Below are 16,927 nucleotides of genomic sequence, written 5' to 3' on the forward strand. Positions count from 1 at the left end.
GCATGATCTAGAGCTGCCTTGTCTGTGCTGCCCACCACTGTTACACCAAAGAAAAAGAGAAAGGGGCACCTGTACCAGTTTGCCTACAAAGGCAATAGCATGGAGAATAATGCTGATACCGGTGGACAGCTTTTATCATCAGGACAGCTTAGCTACATGGGAAGGGCCTGGAGCAGATAGGATAGGGGGATGGGAAGAGAAGAAAATAATTCCTTCTTGTTCCATCAACCTGAAAGGCTTTCAGCTATTGATCCTGTTGAGATTCTGACTTAAGAGACATCAACAGAGCTGAATTAGAAGCCAAAAGAAAAACAGTTTGAACAACAGGAGTAATGGGTGAGCAGTAGATTACCATAGGATTGGTTGAGTAACAGCATCGAGTAACAACATTGAGAACAATGGCCATACAGGCCTTGGCCTCTGTGTTTGTTGACCCTCCAAGACAATTGGACTGGACCAGATGTCTGTTCCAACAGGGCTCTTCTTAATGTTTTTACAATGCTGAGAAGAGTAATTGACAAATCTATCAAAAGTCTTCTGGCTACTTGTGTCTGATGAAGTGGGCTCTGAATAACAACCCCCCCCCCCAAATTAAAAAATAGAGCCACAAGACTCATATTTATTTCTACTGCAATAGACGAGCATAGTTGCCCCTTTGGAATTTTTTGACAAAGCTGTGAAAAAGAGCATAAAACTCTAGAATATGCTAGCTGAGCTACACATCTGCAACAGAGTTTGTTATTGTTGTGAACACTGATCAACAGAATATGCATGTGATAAGGCCACATAGCAGCCTTTTTTAACGCAAAAACCACCTCTGTGGGACATCCTAATGAATAGCTGGAAATGTCCACAATATACTACGTAGCAGGCTTTATGCTACACCTCAATTGTTGCTGAAGCAAATGAGAAGTAGGTTCTCCAAGCAGAGAGGAAGCCAGCAGGCAAGAATATAAGGCAAAATGGATTCCCAACTATCACACCCAAACGGGGAGGGATCCCTCTCTTAGGTAGCTGATGAGCAAGACTTACATTCATCTTTCCTTTCTCTTCCAAGGTAATAACTTCCTCCTTCACAACCTTATCCTGGACACAGGAATAACACAACAGCTGGTGGAGAGAGTATGGAAGAATCAAGACTTAAACACGTAAATATGACCTCAGTTCAGTACTTTGGTGCCCCAGAGAAAATCACCTTCTAACTGGAAACAGAATTTTACCAAGCAGAAGTCACCATGAACCCTTCTTTTGGAATGGAAACCGAGTTGGCAATTGGAAAGGGGCAAAACTCATTGCTTAGAAAGCCACTTCATGATATGTGTAGTGAATTCAGAGCATAAGGCAATGTGAACTGCCATGTAATAATAAATTGTAAAAGCAGGAAATTAAGAAGCTATACTGCACAGGGGTTTGGGCTTTTCTTTTCTTTTTTAATAAATTTTTATTGGGTTTTTTTTAAACTATAAATTCTTCATAATTTTAACAACAATTTTAAAAATAATGTCAAAGCACGATTGTAACAATTGTTGTCTTAATTACAAATAGTTATAAAATAAACAATTTGACTTCCCCACCACCCCGGTCTGCCACTTAATAAAATAATATAATCCATCGTTAATATATTCTGATCCTAATATTAATCTCATAGCATATAGAATTTTACATTCCGGATCAGGATAAAAGGTAACCTTTCATTTTTCCCAAATCTTATAAATTCTAAAAATTAATTCAATCCTCCCATTTTCCCTTAGATATTCATTAACTATTTAATTTAATTTAACATATTAATTTCTCCATCTCCACCAGCTCTAAAATCTTAAAATTCCAATTTCTCTTTTTTCCTGGAACTTCCGCCTTTTTCCATTTGGCTGCAGATAATAATCTTGTAGCCATTATAAGATAAATTCAAAAATATCCTTTTAACATTATACCGTAAATAGCCATGCCACCCATTTATACTGTCAGAACACAGGGGTTTGGGCTTGATGAGGTCAAGGCACTGTTGCGGAGCAGCTTATGCTGGTGGAGCTCTACCTTTGGCACAGTCCAGGCACGGAAGTGCTTACTGGATGCTTACTGCACAGTAAAAATGGCCAGTACCTCTGCTAGAGACACATGTGGCAAAGATAAGTTGGTGACAATTGGCATAAAGCAGTTGTAAATCTCTATCTCTGCCTTGTTACAGGTACAGCCTCCTTGCTGTGTTTGTTGCCACTGATGGTGGCATCACCCGCATTTTCCCTAACAAGTAAGTATCTCTTATTATCTGTATGGACCTGAGTAGAACTGAATACATGGAGAAAGATAAAAATGAGCCAGGAGGGGGTGTGGCTCAGTGGTAGAGTTTCTGCTTGGCATGTAGAAGGTCCCAGGTTCAATCCCCGGCATCTCCAGTTAAAGAGATTAGGCAAGTAGGTTATGTGAAAGTCCTCTGCCTGAGACCCTGGAGAGCCGCTGCCGGTCTGAGTAGACAATACTGACTTTGATGGACCAAGGGTCTGATTCAGCATAAGGCAGTTCCATGTGTTCACGTGAGTTGAGATACCTTTTACTGGGCCAAGAGATATTGCTCAAAGAGTATGCTACCTTTTCAGTTTATAGACCATTTGCCCAGACAAGATAGAAAAGTAGTGGGGTCTGGTAAACAGTCTGGACGATATGTGAAGCTATGATTTTATTTATTATTTATTTTATTTAAAACATTCCAATGCTGGGGAATGGTATAGTATAGCCCGATCTCAACAGATCTCGGAAGCGAAGAAGGGGTGGTACTTGGACGGGAGACCACTAAGGAAGACTTGGTGGAGGAAGGCAATGGCAAACCACCTCTGCTTAATCACTTGTCTTGAAAACCCTGTGGGGTCACCATAAGTCAGCTGCGACCTGACAGCACTTTACACACACACATGCTGCCTTTCCACCCAAATAGGGTCCCCAAGGCAGCAAACATCAAAACTTTAAAACATTTCAATATTAAAATATTTTAGAAATTAAAACAGTGTTTAAAATAAAGTATATTCAAAACATTTAAACAACTCAAGCATATAAATGCACAAAAACACACAACACAACCAGGGAGGAGGGTCAATAAGAGTTAGTGAGGGAATGTGAAACAAGACAAAACAAAAAAGTGTTCACCCACTGGCAGAAGACAAAAATAGAGGGAGACAGAAGAATATCCCTGGAGAGGGAGTTCCAAAGTTTCAGAGCCACTACCGAGACATCCCTTTCTCAGTTTGCCACATGCCTAACCTCTGGCGGCAGGAAGACTTGAAGCAAGGCCTCTGAAGATGACCGGAGTAGATGGGTAGGTTCATATGGAAGTAGGCAGTCCTTCACACATGCTGCCCCAGGCTGTATAAGGCTTTAAATGTCAATACCACCATGTTGAATTAGGCCCAGAAGCAAACTGGAGCCAATATAGATGGACCAAGAATAGAGTGATATGGTCCCTACATCCAGAGGTCACGTGCTTACTGGTACACACCTAACCAGCAGCATGCTGTGAATTTCACTGGTTATGCCTTCACACAGACAACATTTTTTTCATTAACAATTCAGTAATTGTTGCCTTCAAACCTGGCTTTCAGCCCAAGCATCTCACTAAAACCTTGGCACTTATTAGAATGGGCTTATGTCTTCTGATTGGCTGGTTCACTACTGAGTGATGATTGGTTGGTAAGGGCCTCCCAGAGGCTGGACATGCCTTTGATTGTCACAGGTAGAATCAGACCATGTTCACATGGACTCTTTGGGTTTCTTCCCTCTTCTAGAATCACATGCAGCTTTCAGTATGACAGCCCTGGGTAATGGGACCCATGGCACTTATCCTGGGGACATAATCCACTTGTAGTGTTACTACTTTTCATGGATGGATGTTGTTATTGCTCAAGCTGAGCCTTAATATAGATGAGCTGAGAAAGATTTGGAGGAAGATCAGGTGCCCTTACATTTTAATCCTTGCCCTTGTAATTTTAGAAGTTTCTGGAAGCCTATAATTATCTTTCAAGCCTCACCAGTAGACAGTAAGACTTACACAGCCCATTGGCTTTATAGGCCAATACACTAGAGGCTTGATAAAGATCTGATAGTAATGCCCGCTTGGAGCTGCAAGAAGACCTGATTTGTCAAGTACTTGATTTGGGACTTGATTTGGGATTTGTCAAGTACTTGATTTCATCTCTATGAAAAATGCTCTACTAAATTCATAGCTGCTGGACTGCATTTGCTTTAGTGAATCACAAATTGGATGAGCCTGGTTTTTAAAATAAAACAATCTCCATTGTAATTTTTAAAAGGCAAGATTGTATTCCTCATAGATATTTTTTAAGAATATTAAAATGTAGCTCTAATGCTAATGAGAATATTTGTAGGTGAGATATCTCATTTGCTTACATACAGAGATGTTTATTACAAACATATATTATGACTTTTTGGCATCTCTGGGAGCACATGGGGAGACCTCCGCTGGAAATTCTTGGAAGCAGTGTTGTCGAGACTTGATTGACTCATCTGTACACAAATTGAAATGTATGCCAAAGGAATGTGACATTCTATGGGGTTTGTTCATTTCATTTAAGAGCTGCAGAAGATTGGGAAGAATATCAAGAGCCCTTCAATGCCAGCTTCTATCGGAGGAGCTTAGACAACAAAGGATATATCTTTAAGCCCCCTTGCCGGAGTCGTAAGTATGACCCTTCACAGGATCTCCAGACAGATGGAGTTTCTTTGGCCTGGCTTCTAATAGTAAGGGATGGTTCTTTGTGTTTGGAATGCTTTTTATAACCCCGATACTCTCTGTAGCATCTCTGATGTCTGGCTATGGGCTGCAAGGCAATGAATGCTGCTTCAAAGTCTACCATATTTAGTTTTCTTAAGTGCTTAGAACTTGCACTCGGGGAATGTGCTTGTCCATTCTTCCTTGTCTTGACTGTGCCACAGTTCCTGAAGAACTCTCTTGGTGCTGACAAATGACAAGCAATGAATTGTTTATTTATTTGTACATTTACAAAATTTATGCCCTGCCTTTTTGCCCTCATCAAGGTCACCAAGGTAGCTATTTTTTTAAATGTGCATAATAAAAGCATTTCTTTAAGAAAATTAAAGACCACACATCATTAAAACAAAACCAAGCTGAAGTACACACACAAAAACATAAAAACAGTAATGAAAACATAGGGCTGGAAGGAGGGATCACTGAAGGAATGCCAGATGAAACAAAAAAGTGTGTTGTCCACTGACAAAAGATGGCAACCAAAGGGGACAGGCAAGTCTCTGTGGGAAGAGAGTTCCAGAGTTTTGGTGTCATGACTAAGAAGGCCCTCTTCCAGGTGGCTACCTGCCTGGTCTCAGAAGGTGGGAGCACCCAAACCAGGGCCTCAGAAGATGACCATAATGATCAAATAGGTTTGTAAGGTAGCAGGCAGTCCTTTAGGTACATTGGTCCCAAACCATATAGGGCATTAAAGGTCAACATCAGCAACTTGAATTGTTCCCGGAAACAAATTGTAAGCCATTGTAAGCAGGCCAAGACTGGAGTAATATGTTCCCTACAACCCATTCCAGCCATTTATTTTATTTATATTCCATTTTTCTCCCCTAAATGGATCCAAGTCAACTTACAACGTTCTTCCCTTCTCCATTTTACCCTCACAGCAAGCCTGTGATGTAGATTAGGCTGAAAGTGTATGACTTGTCTAAGGTCATTCAGCAATCTACCACTGTAGAATGGGGATTTTCACCTGGATCTCCCAGATCTCAGTCTAACCACTACACCACACTAAATGTCTACATCATCTGCACCAATTGAAGTTTCTGAACAGTTTTCAAGGACAGCGTAATGTAGATTGCCATAATCTAATCTAGATGTAACCAAGGCATGCACCACAGTAGCCAGATCATTTCTGCCCAGGAAAGTCCACAGCTGGCTAACTAGTCAAATCTGGTTAAGGGCACTTCTGGCAGCAGCTGCCACCTGCTTATCAAGCAGTAGGCCCACATCCAAGAGCACACCCAGTCTATGGACCTGTTCCTTCAAGGGTAGTGCAGCCCCATCCAGAACAACTGACACTGTAAGTCCCAAGCCACATCATCCACTCACCAGCAGCTATCTTGTTGGGATTACACTTTATGAGCCTGCACCCACTCCAAAACTACCTCCAGACCCTGGTTATGGGGTTCTACAGCCTCCCTGGGATCGGCCAGAAGTGCAAGATCGAAATAAGTGTCATCCGCATGTTGGTGACAACACAGCCTAAATATCCAGATGATCTCACTTAGCAGTTCCATGTAGATGTAGAAAAGTATAGGGGACAAGATGGAGCCTTGCAGGACCCCAAAGGCCAAGGGGCTGAACAACAGTCCCCCAGTACCACATTTCGAAACCGACCCTTCAGGTAGGATCAGGATCCCCACAAAATGGTGCCTCCCAGTGCCATTCCAAATAGGTGATCTAGAAGGATACCCTGATTGATGGTATCAGAACAGCCACTGAGAGGTCCAGGAGAAACATCACACTGCTTCTGCCTATCTCCTGTAGCAGGCCATCCATCAGGGTGACCAAGGCTGATTCAGATCCATAACCTGGTCTCAAACCAGATTGGGAAAAATCCAAACAATCAGTTCCATCTTGGAATACATGAAGGTGGCCAACCACCACCTGTTCAATTTCCTTGCTCAAGAGTAGAACATTTGAGACTGGTCAATAGTTATTGGAGTCTCTTGGGACCAGGATAGGTTCCTTTAGCAGTGAGGCACCCCAGTCTGTTTCAAAGCTGGGGTGATCACCTCCTCTCTCAAGGATGCATCTATAGCTAGCACTGTGCACCATAACAAACTGGATGACAGATGTTCTCCTCATCTCTCTATAGCCAGCTACAAAGAGTCAGAGCTGGAAAACAACACAGTTGGAATCCTTGTTAGCACTGCAGTTGAGCTCAGCTTTGGCAGGAGGTCCCTGAAGCCAGCGGGTAAGAATGTTGGTGTGTTTGTATATCTCTTTTTCAGAGTGCCTCTCTTGACTTAGTTCAACCCAGGCATTCTGAAGCTCTGAAGCAGTTCTAAGCCTCTAGAAGCCTACCATTATTTGGGTCCCCCACTTGGTTGCAGTCAGGCCTGAACTCCTCTAGACTCTTCCACAAACCAAGCCTTCAGTTGATCTGAAGTTATAGGCTTGCTCACCTGTGTGTAACTCTGTATGCACAAATGGAGCTATCCTAGCTAGGAGGCAAATACCCTAATGTTTTAGGGTTCTATCAGCCCAGCAGAGGGGTTTCAATAATTTTAATACAATGCCCAAGCAAGGGAACAACCTCTTTAAGATTTATTAAAAAAAAAAAAAATTAGTAGTCATCCTCCCTACTCACCAAAACAGTAGCAGTGAGGTAAAAACTAGCTCTGGTCTTAGCAAACTATCTGTTAGTTTGTGGGAGGGATAAGCAACTGCTTTTCTATTCCCCTCTTCTCCTTTCTCCTCTCTACCTCTCATCCTGAATGGCTTGGAAGAAACAGCACTTCTTGCTTCTGGATGAAGGCGGAGAGTATACACTGGTGGGAGAAGCTACAGGGAGAATGTTACATGTAGGCTGTAATAGAGATCGTTGTTTACGTGAGAAGAGTGTAGGTCTTTTGACAAATTAAGAAAGTTTGTATGAACTAAAGTTTTTTTTTTTTTGCCAGTGGTTGGAGTAAAACTTGACCTGGAGGCCTGGGCAGAAAAATTTAAGGTCCTTGCAAGTAACCGAACAGAAAGAGATCAACTGGGAACACGAAGGGTAAGTGGTTAAAAGCATCCTCCTAGGAAAACAGTAAGATTTGTATTTTGTGCATGAGGTAGGTGGAGCAGAGGAGGATGCTAGCTGGATTTCTCAGAATTCTTTTAACTCTGTTAATACAATAGCTCATCAACTGTTGATGACTTATCAGGGTTCCTCCTGTAATTTTGGATGATTCCCCAGAAGAATCTGTGGCTGAAATCAGACTCATTAACCAACTGTGTTTTTTCATTATGAGGATGAGCCTTAGAAATCCTTGGGCTCATGAGCTCCCTTCACTCACACCGCATGTAGTTCGGAGAGATAAAACTTGCTGGTTCCCAACAAACCAAAGCTTATCATGATTGAATGAGTTAAGATTGAAAGTGATTGAACGAGGGGTAACTGGACAGCTCCAAGGATTCTCTGATGAAGTAGATTGTTTGGATCATTTCTAGTCTAGTTTCGGGCCTGGTTATAGGACTGAAATGACCATGGTTGCCCTAGTAGATGATTACATCAGGCCTAGGAGATGAATGTGGGGAGTGTGACTGTATTGGTTCTCCTGGATCTCTTTGCAGCTTTCAGCATCATCAACCATGGTATCCTTCTGGACCACCTTTCAGGGTTAGGACCAAAAGTCCTACCTAGAAGGTAGGTTTCAGAAGATGGTGCTGAGGGACTGCTGTTTGGCTCCTTTGCTTCTTGGCCTGTGGCCTATGAAATCCCTCCAGGTTCCATCTTGTCCTCTGCTTTTGAACATCCACATGAGACCACTGGGAGACTTCAGCTGGAAATTTGGGCTGGGTTGTCATCAATATGCAGCCACTACTCAGCTCTAGCTCATGCTTCCAGAGGATCTCAGGGAGGCTATAGAAACCTTGAACTGGTGCCTAGAGGGAATATTGAAATAGATGAGTGGTAATACTGAATCCTGACACAACAGAGGTGCTTCTGACTGACCAAGGAACTGAGGTGTCTCCTATCTGGACAGAGTTGCACTCCCTAAAGGAGCAAGGTCTGAGCTGGGGGTGCTGTTGGACCTGGTGGTGGTGATGGGCTGGAATGCCTTTAACCAGCTTCAGCTAGTGAGCCAGCTGTGGCCTTTCCTGGGTAAAAAAAGATCTTGCCACTGTGGTGCTTACCCTGGTAACATCTAGTTGTGGTGACTGCAATGGGCTCTGTGCAGAACTGCCATTGAAGAGTGTCCAGAACCTACAAACTGACATAGAATGCTTTGGCCTGAATGCAGAATGGAGTGGGTCATTGGAATAATATCACTTCCATATTCTTCCTCCTACACTGGTTCCCAATTGTCATCAGGGCCCAATTCAATGAGCTAGTATTGACCTTCAAAATCATGGCTTGGTACCAGATTACCTTTAAGACTGCCTACTCTTGTATGAACCTACCAGACCATTACATTCATCTTCAGGGGCCATGCCTTGGATGCCCTCCATCATCTGAGGTTAGATAAATGGCAACCTAAGAAAGAGCTGTTTTAGTCATGGCACCCAAACTGTGGAATTCTCTCACCAGGGAGTTTTGTCTGCCCCCCACCTTTAATCAGTTGCTAGCAGGTGAAGATTTCTGTTTTGTTTGGCATTTTCTCAGTCCTCCTTTCTGTTTATGTGTTTTGTTTGTTGTTTTTAATTGTTTTATATATGTTTATTTTAAAAGATTATTTTAATGTTTTGTGATTTCTGCCGCCATGGGGATCCTACGTTGGGTGAAAAGGCAGCATAAAAATGTTTTAATTTTTTTTTAAAAAAAATCTTAAACAGAGAGGATTGTTCTCTTGTATACAAATTGGGATTTTAACCTATGATTCAGTCCTGGTATCTAATCCTGGTTTGTAGGCAAGAGAACAAAGCACAGTTTGTTGTTTAATGCAATTTGGACATCATGACAAACTGTGGTTTGTTGGGAATGAGAAACTCTTCAGTCTCAATTCTCATGCACAAGGAGAGGAAGGAGGGACAGCACATGAGTTCAAGGACTTCCAGGACTCATTCATGTATCAACAAACCACAATTTGTCATTACATCTGAACAGAGCCTATATCTCATTTTTCCTGAAGAAGGCAGCAAATTACCCTACCTCGAAATCTTAATATCCTTCCCAATTCATTTTGATAATTCTCTCTGCATATTTAAAGTGAACAATAAGTGATGATGACTGATTGCTAGGAGAAGGGGTTGAACCTCTTGCTGTCCTTTCTGAAACAATAGTTGAGCCAACAATGCACGTTAAGCTTTATACAGTAAAGATGGCATGAGAGATGTTTTAAATCAGACTAGAAGCTTAATCCAGGCAAGATTTGAGTTTTCTTTTTCATTGCTCATTTTCTTTTGTTTACAGTGTGACCCATCCACAAGCTGTGAGATGGACTGTGAAGCTAATTACAAGGCAAGTGTGTTTCATTCTGTGCACAGCTGCTTCCTAAACCAGAAGGCCTCTGAGGACCAAACTAGCCATGACCAGGATGGAGCAGGAAAGCACCTGTACTTATGCATGTGTCCACCCATTCACATCTAACCCGGCTCCAGTACGGGGAGTGAGCTGGACTAGAGGAGAAACACTAACAGCAACAGAAAGAAGCAAGTTAAGACAGTGGAGGGAAAGGATTTAGATCCCCTTGTCCACATGTTCATTTTTTGGTTAAATGAAAATGAAATATGTCCCTTACCTGCTACTTTGAATGTGGACTCTCGAACAGTTCACATGGAGCCCTCAGCCATTTCTAGCTTAGCCCCAAATTCAAAGTTTAAAAATCAAAACACCGATTTTGAGCTGGATACTGAAAATATAATAACATGCCACATATCTCTAATTTTTTTTTAATTTGGGCATCACATGACATACTGAAAGAAAATTGTTTCGGACACATACCAGATTGTTTCAAACCAAGTACAATTCTGTATACCCCCAGCACATGGCACATGTTTCAGGATTTGTTTCCGCTGCTGCTTTCTTGCTTCTAGATTCCCATTTCCTTGATCCTTACACATGGGCAAACACCAGAAATGCTTAGGAACAAAGGAGCAGATGATCCTCCCATGCAGCTTTTCTGAGCCGCCAAATAACCTGAAGCACTCTTCTTCTCCAGCTTTCCTTTTTGTTTGGAGAAGGAAGCTCCAAGAACAAAACCACTGGAGGGTTAAAAAAAAAGCATCATTAGACATAGGAAAATATGAAGCTGCCTTATATTGTCAGAACATTGATATGTCTACCCCTATTTACTGTAGCTTGCAGCAGCTCTCTAGGATCTCAAGAAGATGTCTTTTCCAGCCCTGCTATTATTTAACTGGAGATGCTAAGGATTGACATAAAACCTTACACATAGAACCATGTGCTGTAACCAATGAGCTGTGCCAGTCTTTTACTGTCCCTGGGATTTGGCCTTGCCTTAGTACAGAGGCACTGGCAAATGCTTTACTATGGGGCTGACCAGAGCCTAGAAGCTTCTGAGCTGAAGTTCAAAGTGTTGTTCACTCTTTCAGGACCTTCTCTGTGTACTCATTGATGATGGCGGCTTTCTGGTGCTCTCCAACCAGGAAGATGATGCATCCCAGGTAATGTGCTTGTTTTCTACAGAAATCTAAGAATTCGGATGGTGCACAAACCATTTGTCTAGAAATTGTTCCAGTTACGCAGAAGTTAAATAGATTTATTTATTTCAGAGTGACACATGTCCAATATCCCTGCCATCTATGTTCCTATTTGTTGCTGCCTAGTGGCCATCTGGCACATACTTTTTGTTGAATAGTCCAACTTGGTGTGCTCCTGGGGAAAGTAGGGCTGTTGAAAGTTTGTTTCCCAAGATGGAGTTATACCCTTGCCTTGCTGGGGTGGTTTCTAGATATCAATATCCATGATTTAATTATGCTGATTTAACCTTTCCCCCTTGTTTTTTGCTGTTTGTTCATTATTTTTTTGTCTGAGATTATTTAATAATTAAAAGGATTGACAGCATTGGTACAAAAAGTAAGGAGAAGGGACAATGCATAGTAATCTTGAGGTACTGTCACCCTTATCATTCCAATAAATGTTACTGGATTCTTCCACAACTGCACAGTAACCTTTTATTGTCCCAGAACTGGAATCTTCAAGGTCTTCCAATGCCCTTTAATTCTCCTCAGGTAAGAATGGAAAGAATATTTGGGCCTGTGGCTGGGCAAAGCCTGCAGAATTAGGCTATTTAAAAACTCTGCCCTGAGAAATGATGACTTGGAAGTAAAGTACACATTTTATTGCTATCACATTTCTTGAAACAAAAACCACAGTTGTTACTGAGCTGGATAACAGGGATACCTCTGTCAATCTCAATCAATCTCAATCTTTATTTTAAAAAAAACAGTCATAGACCAGCACAGCTCTTCGATACCTCTGTCTGATATCTTTTCTCATTGTTGCTCCTGTTTCCTTAGGCTGTTCCCAATGGATGAGCCTAGGATACTTCTCTGCTTAACCTCCAACTGTTTCCCCTTTCTCTGCTTAACCTCCAAGTGTTCTCCAACTGTTCCCCCTTTCCTCTTTTTTCACAAAAGCCAAGAGCTTTATAAATACCTATCTTTCCCAACTGGTATATTTCCACCTCTAATTGGAAACTTTCACAATTATGTGGATACATTTCCTTGCCTCTCCTTATAACTGGTGGTCTCATCCATTACTGAGGCAGGCAAGGAAACTGGTATAAAATAAATTATTTAAAATAAATTCTGATTCCCTCCACCCTTGGACTTTCCAACAAGAAGTTACCCTGTTAAATGCTAAATCAGCTGCATTTACTATAGGCCATGTGCTCTCTACTCCAGCCCACTCAGACTGAGGAAGACAGTAGGGGCTGCAATGAAAGCTTCTAGGAATGGGGAATGAAAGTGTTTGAGTAAGAAAAGGGCTTTTTTCAACAAACTCTTGTACATTTTAATTTGTTGATAAATCATCAAAATCAACATTTAAAAAAATGATATTTATTGTAAAAATGAATTTGTATTCTTCCGCTTTACAGGTAATTTTTTTTAAAATACATTTTGTTTTAAGTGGGTAAAACTTGGTTAAAAGTAGGGGAGAGGTCCTGCCTAGGTCTTTGACCAGAAGCAACCAGTTAATGTGAGGAGGTAGGCGATGATAGTTATTCAGTGGTGAGGAAAAAACATCCTGTGTATGTTCAAAGATTTTTCCTTTTAGGACTCAGCCCTGGGCCATTTATGCATGGGAGGTTTATGTTGGGTTTGCGGCTCTGCAAATACAGTTTTCTAATCTGAATTCTCAACACTCTATGCATGAGGGCATTTTGCCCCAAAGAAATTCCAGGAGTGCCTTGTGGTCAATTATTCATCCCCAGTGAAATACAAAGCTTCTGAGCCCCTTCCCCCTGACAACGCTGTTTAGTAATTGGCTGCAGTACATTTTTTCAAATATGTCACCAGCCCCACCAGCCCTGCTGCGGGATTCTTTCATTTATAATTAACTTAGTTGCCATTTTACAGCCAAAGCAGAGAAGGGTCAAGAAAAAAACCACCACCACCAATTTGTTTCTGGCTATATCAGTGTTGGGGTCATAAGAGCATAAAAACACTTGCACGGCCATTTCCATTTCATCGTTCCATTGATAATCACTCACAAACGAGGGGGAAAGGCTTTCATGCCTATAAGAGGAGGTTTGTAAGGGGGAGGGGGGAATCAGTCCAGCTCTGTTCATTCCTGAAATCTGTAAACCCTCACTGTGAAATTGACCGGGGGTGGGGGGGAATAAGCCCGGCTGTTCATTCCAGATGTTTGTAAACCCTTGCTGTGAAATTGACTGGGGGAGGGAATCTGCCTGGCTGTGGTCATTCCTGATGTCTGTAAACCCTTCCTGTGAAATTGACCAAAAGTGGGGGGAAATCAGCCTGGCGGTTTTTATTCCTGATATCTGAAAACCCTCCCTGTGAAATTGACCAGCCAAATCAGAGAACCACACCCAAATTCAGGACACAAGCCCGGGGACCAGGGAACGCTGTGTTTTTCCCTCGGCTGCTCTTCTCTTCATTTCTTTGTATATATTTAGCGTTTTATTGCTAAAATATATCTTGTAAACAAAAAACAGGAAAGTGGGTGGCTGGGGAATGGCAATCGTCTTGCTGTTGGAGAAATAAGCGGCCACATTTCTCTAGTCTCCATTAAGATGGCTTCTGGAGGCTTTTGGGGGAAGGGATGTCTGAAAGCTGGCTGGAGGATGAGTGGGAGGGGAAAGCAAGAATAGAAGCAGGAGGAGAGAAACCCCCCGAAGTAAAGCCTGTTTCACAGCACCAATTTTCCTCAGTTTTGGCTTGAAGCAGACTTTAAATTCATGTCAAAACAGCATCCTAAAACCACGGGCAAAGTATGAGGTGTCAGCGAAGTGACTTCTGAAGGTCAGAAAAATCATGCATAATCCCAACGAAGCCCCAAAGCAGTCCGACGAGGATCACGAGGCTAAATACCCAAGAATAAATGGCCCTAAGCAAAGTGATGCTGAGGTTTTGACACAAATGAATAAGGTGCGAGAGTACTAGAGGTCTCAGTTTGAAAAGTGGGTGAACTGTGGGAATCCAAAATGAGAAACACCTTAGCTTATATAGTAAATAAATGAATGGAACATGTAATAATATAGCATATCACTTTTGAACACAAAGATGAAGGTAGAAAGTAAAATATTTTCCTCTTTCTGTGAATTAAGAAAGGGTAGTTCTGCTAGGTGCAGAATCAGAGTCCCTCTCGTGCCTGTGGTTCTATTGAAGAGGACCATTGCACTAGACTCCAGATAAAAATTACGATGTTCTATTTCCAGGTAGGAAAGTTCTTCAGCGAGGTGGATGCTCACCTGATGTCTGCTCTCTACAACAATTCTTTCTTCGCACGGAAAGAATCATATGACTTTCAATCTGTCTGTGCTCCAGAAGCTCCAAGTAACACAGGAGGTGGCCCACGTGGGGTATATGTGGTAAGTAATGGCTCCACCCTCTGAAGCCTTGCCAGAAGATATCTTTACATTTATGCATCAGCTGTTATTATACAATCACAATAGCAGCTGTATACTTAAAGGAGTATCAGAGTTTTTGAGGATGACAAGAAATTTGTGCAGTTCTCCCATTTTGAAAGAAAAAAAAAAACCAGGAGAATATTTAATAGAGGTAGGAGATATTCTATTTTAACAATAGCTTTTAGGTAGGTGAATCAAACAGTCTGTGAAACACTATAATCTAATCCTAAGAATTTTGTTGAGTTCTGGTTGATGTAGGGAATCCCTCAGATAATTTGTATACAACTATCTAAGTAATCAAAAGATGGTTTGATCTGAAACTTGGAAGATATTATTATAAGAAAATGTATCATACAATGTGGCTGGTGATAGCATGAAGACTCTCCACAAAGTGTGGTCAATCCACAAGATAAGCGGCTCTCATGTATTTCGGCCACCACATCAAGCAGCCAGCATGTAGTAGTCTTTCAAGCAACTTCCATATGGTGGTTGTCAGGTAAGAATTAATTCTGATTATTAGTGTATTGACAGAAATATCTGTGAGTAACATCAAGTATGTGCAAACCTAATAATATCTACACATTACCCAACAACACTTTTGGTGTTGCATTCACCCACACCTTCCCCCACACATTCAGCCCATTGCATCAGAGTGCAAAAGGAAATGAAATTTAATTTGCTGTTTACCACAGGAGACCCTGAGTTTCTTCTGCTAGCTTTATTGTGGTTATGCAGACCACTTGAATATACTATGAGGCACGGCTGCAGACCACATTTTAAGAAGCACTGAGATATTTCAAGAACCTGATCTTTGCCCAAGTAAAGTAAGAACAGGGTTGGGGGAGGGAGGTTGAAACCTCTGTCAGGGATAAAGTTGCATCTGATGAGGTCATTTTATTGCAGTCTCTTTACAAGTCTTTTCAAAACATTATTGCCCTTCATTTTTTTGTCAGCAAAATCTAGGTATCCTTGTCATGTCTGCAGTCAGGGTTGGTTTGATTGTTATGAAGTGATTTGCCTGATTGCATCATGTAGCAGTTGATCCATATGTATAATTATTTGTAGACACTTTATCATTGGCAAAGTACCATTTGCAGAAAACATTTTTAATTCTGCAGTGTATGAAAACAGATCATGTTTGCACACAGTCAAGATACGTAGACGTCCAAAAACGTTGAGGGATTATGAATAGTTTACAGAATCTTTCAGGCTTTATTCTTGATCTTTAGCAAAGTGTAAGCATGTTGGTTTGTGCTTACAGGGGGTATGTGCACAAGTAGCACTTTTAAATTCAATTTATCCTTTTGTGGGAGCCAGTGTGGTGTAGTGGTTAAGAGTGGCAGACTCTATTCTGGAGAACCAGGTTTGATTCCCCACTCTTCCACATGAGTGGCGGGCTAATCTGGTGAACTGGGTTTGTTTCCCCACTCGTCCACGTGAAGCCTGCTGGGTGACCTTGGGCTAGTCACAGTTCTCTCAGAACTCTCTCAGCCCCACTTACCTCACAAGGTACCTGTTGTGGGGGGAGGGAGAGGGTGATTGTAAGCTGCTTTGAGACTCCTTATGGTATAGAAAAGTGGAGTATAAAAACCAACTCTTCTTCTTCTTCACATGCAGCCAACCATGGCAGATTTCCTGAACCTGGCTTGGTGGACCTCAGCAGCTGCATGGTAAGTCTTCCTTTTGCCACTTACTGAAGAAGCTCAAATTTTGTACAGAACTGAAATGCAACGTGAATGCTGTCTCTACATAGACAACAAGACCCATAGAACGCAAAGCAGGAAGTGTTTGGAAGAAGTGTTCTAGAGTTGCCAACATTTTTAAAAAATGCTTCAGAAAGCTAGAGGTACCTTGATTCTTTCAGTCCCTAGGGCCTGGAAATGGGAAATACATATCTTTATATTTTTGGCCCATTAAGCCTGTTGAGATTAGCAACATGTACTTATTTTCTTCTATGATCACCTAATGGATCTGCCATTTCCTTCCCAAAGGTCTCTATTTCAGCAATTCTTGTATGGGCTAACCTATAACAGCTGGTTCCAAACAGGTACGTTCTCTACTGGTTCAGTCCATCCAGTCTCAAAGAGATAAGATGAAATGAAAGAGTATAATAGACAATTGTGTAGATGAGTTAGATTTAGAAAAGGGAAATGGGACTGAACTATTCAGC

At 41.7% G+C, this 16,927-nt stretch overlaps 1 protein-coding gene across 1 annotated transcript in view; it reads left to right on the plus strand.

Moving 5' to 3' along the window:
- Nucleotides 1-16,927, plus strand: part of CACNA2D2 (calcium voltage-gated channel auxiliary subunit alpha2delta 2) — a 720,324-nt gene that overhangs the window by 697,519 nt on the left and 5,878 nt on the right. The window contains exons 26-35 of the mRNA XM_056867097.1: nt 1,058-1,148; nt 2,186-2,248; nt 4,581-4,684; nt 6,870-6,968; nt 7,678-7,772; nt 10,113-10,160; nt 11,255-11,326; nt 14,566-14,718; nt 16,375-16,427; nt 16,749-16,804. Coding sequence (XP_056723075.1) covers nt 1,058-1,148; nt 2,186-2,248; nt 4,581-4,684; nt 6,870-6,968; nt 7,678-7,772; nt 10,113-10,160; nt 11,255-11,326; nt 14,566-14,718; nt 16,375-16,427; nt 16,749-16,804 — 834 coding nt within the window. The remainder of the gene's footprint in view (nt 1-1,057; nt 1,149-2,185; nt 2,249-4,580; nt 4,685-6,869; nt 6,969-7,677; nt 7,773-10,112; nt 10,161-11,254; nt 11,327-14,565; nt 14,719-16,374; nt 16,428-16,748; nt 16,805-16,927) is intronic.

This window comes from Euleptes europaea, chromosome 1 (genome assembly GCF_029931775.1).
Source record: "Euleptes europaea isolate rEulEur1 chromosome 1, rEulEur1.hap1, whole genome shotgun sequence".
Classification (NCBI taxonomy): Eukaryota; Metazoa; Chordata; class Lepidosauria; order Squamata; family Sphaerodactylidae; genus Euleptes; species Euleptes europaea.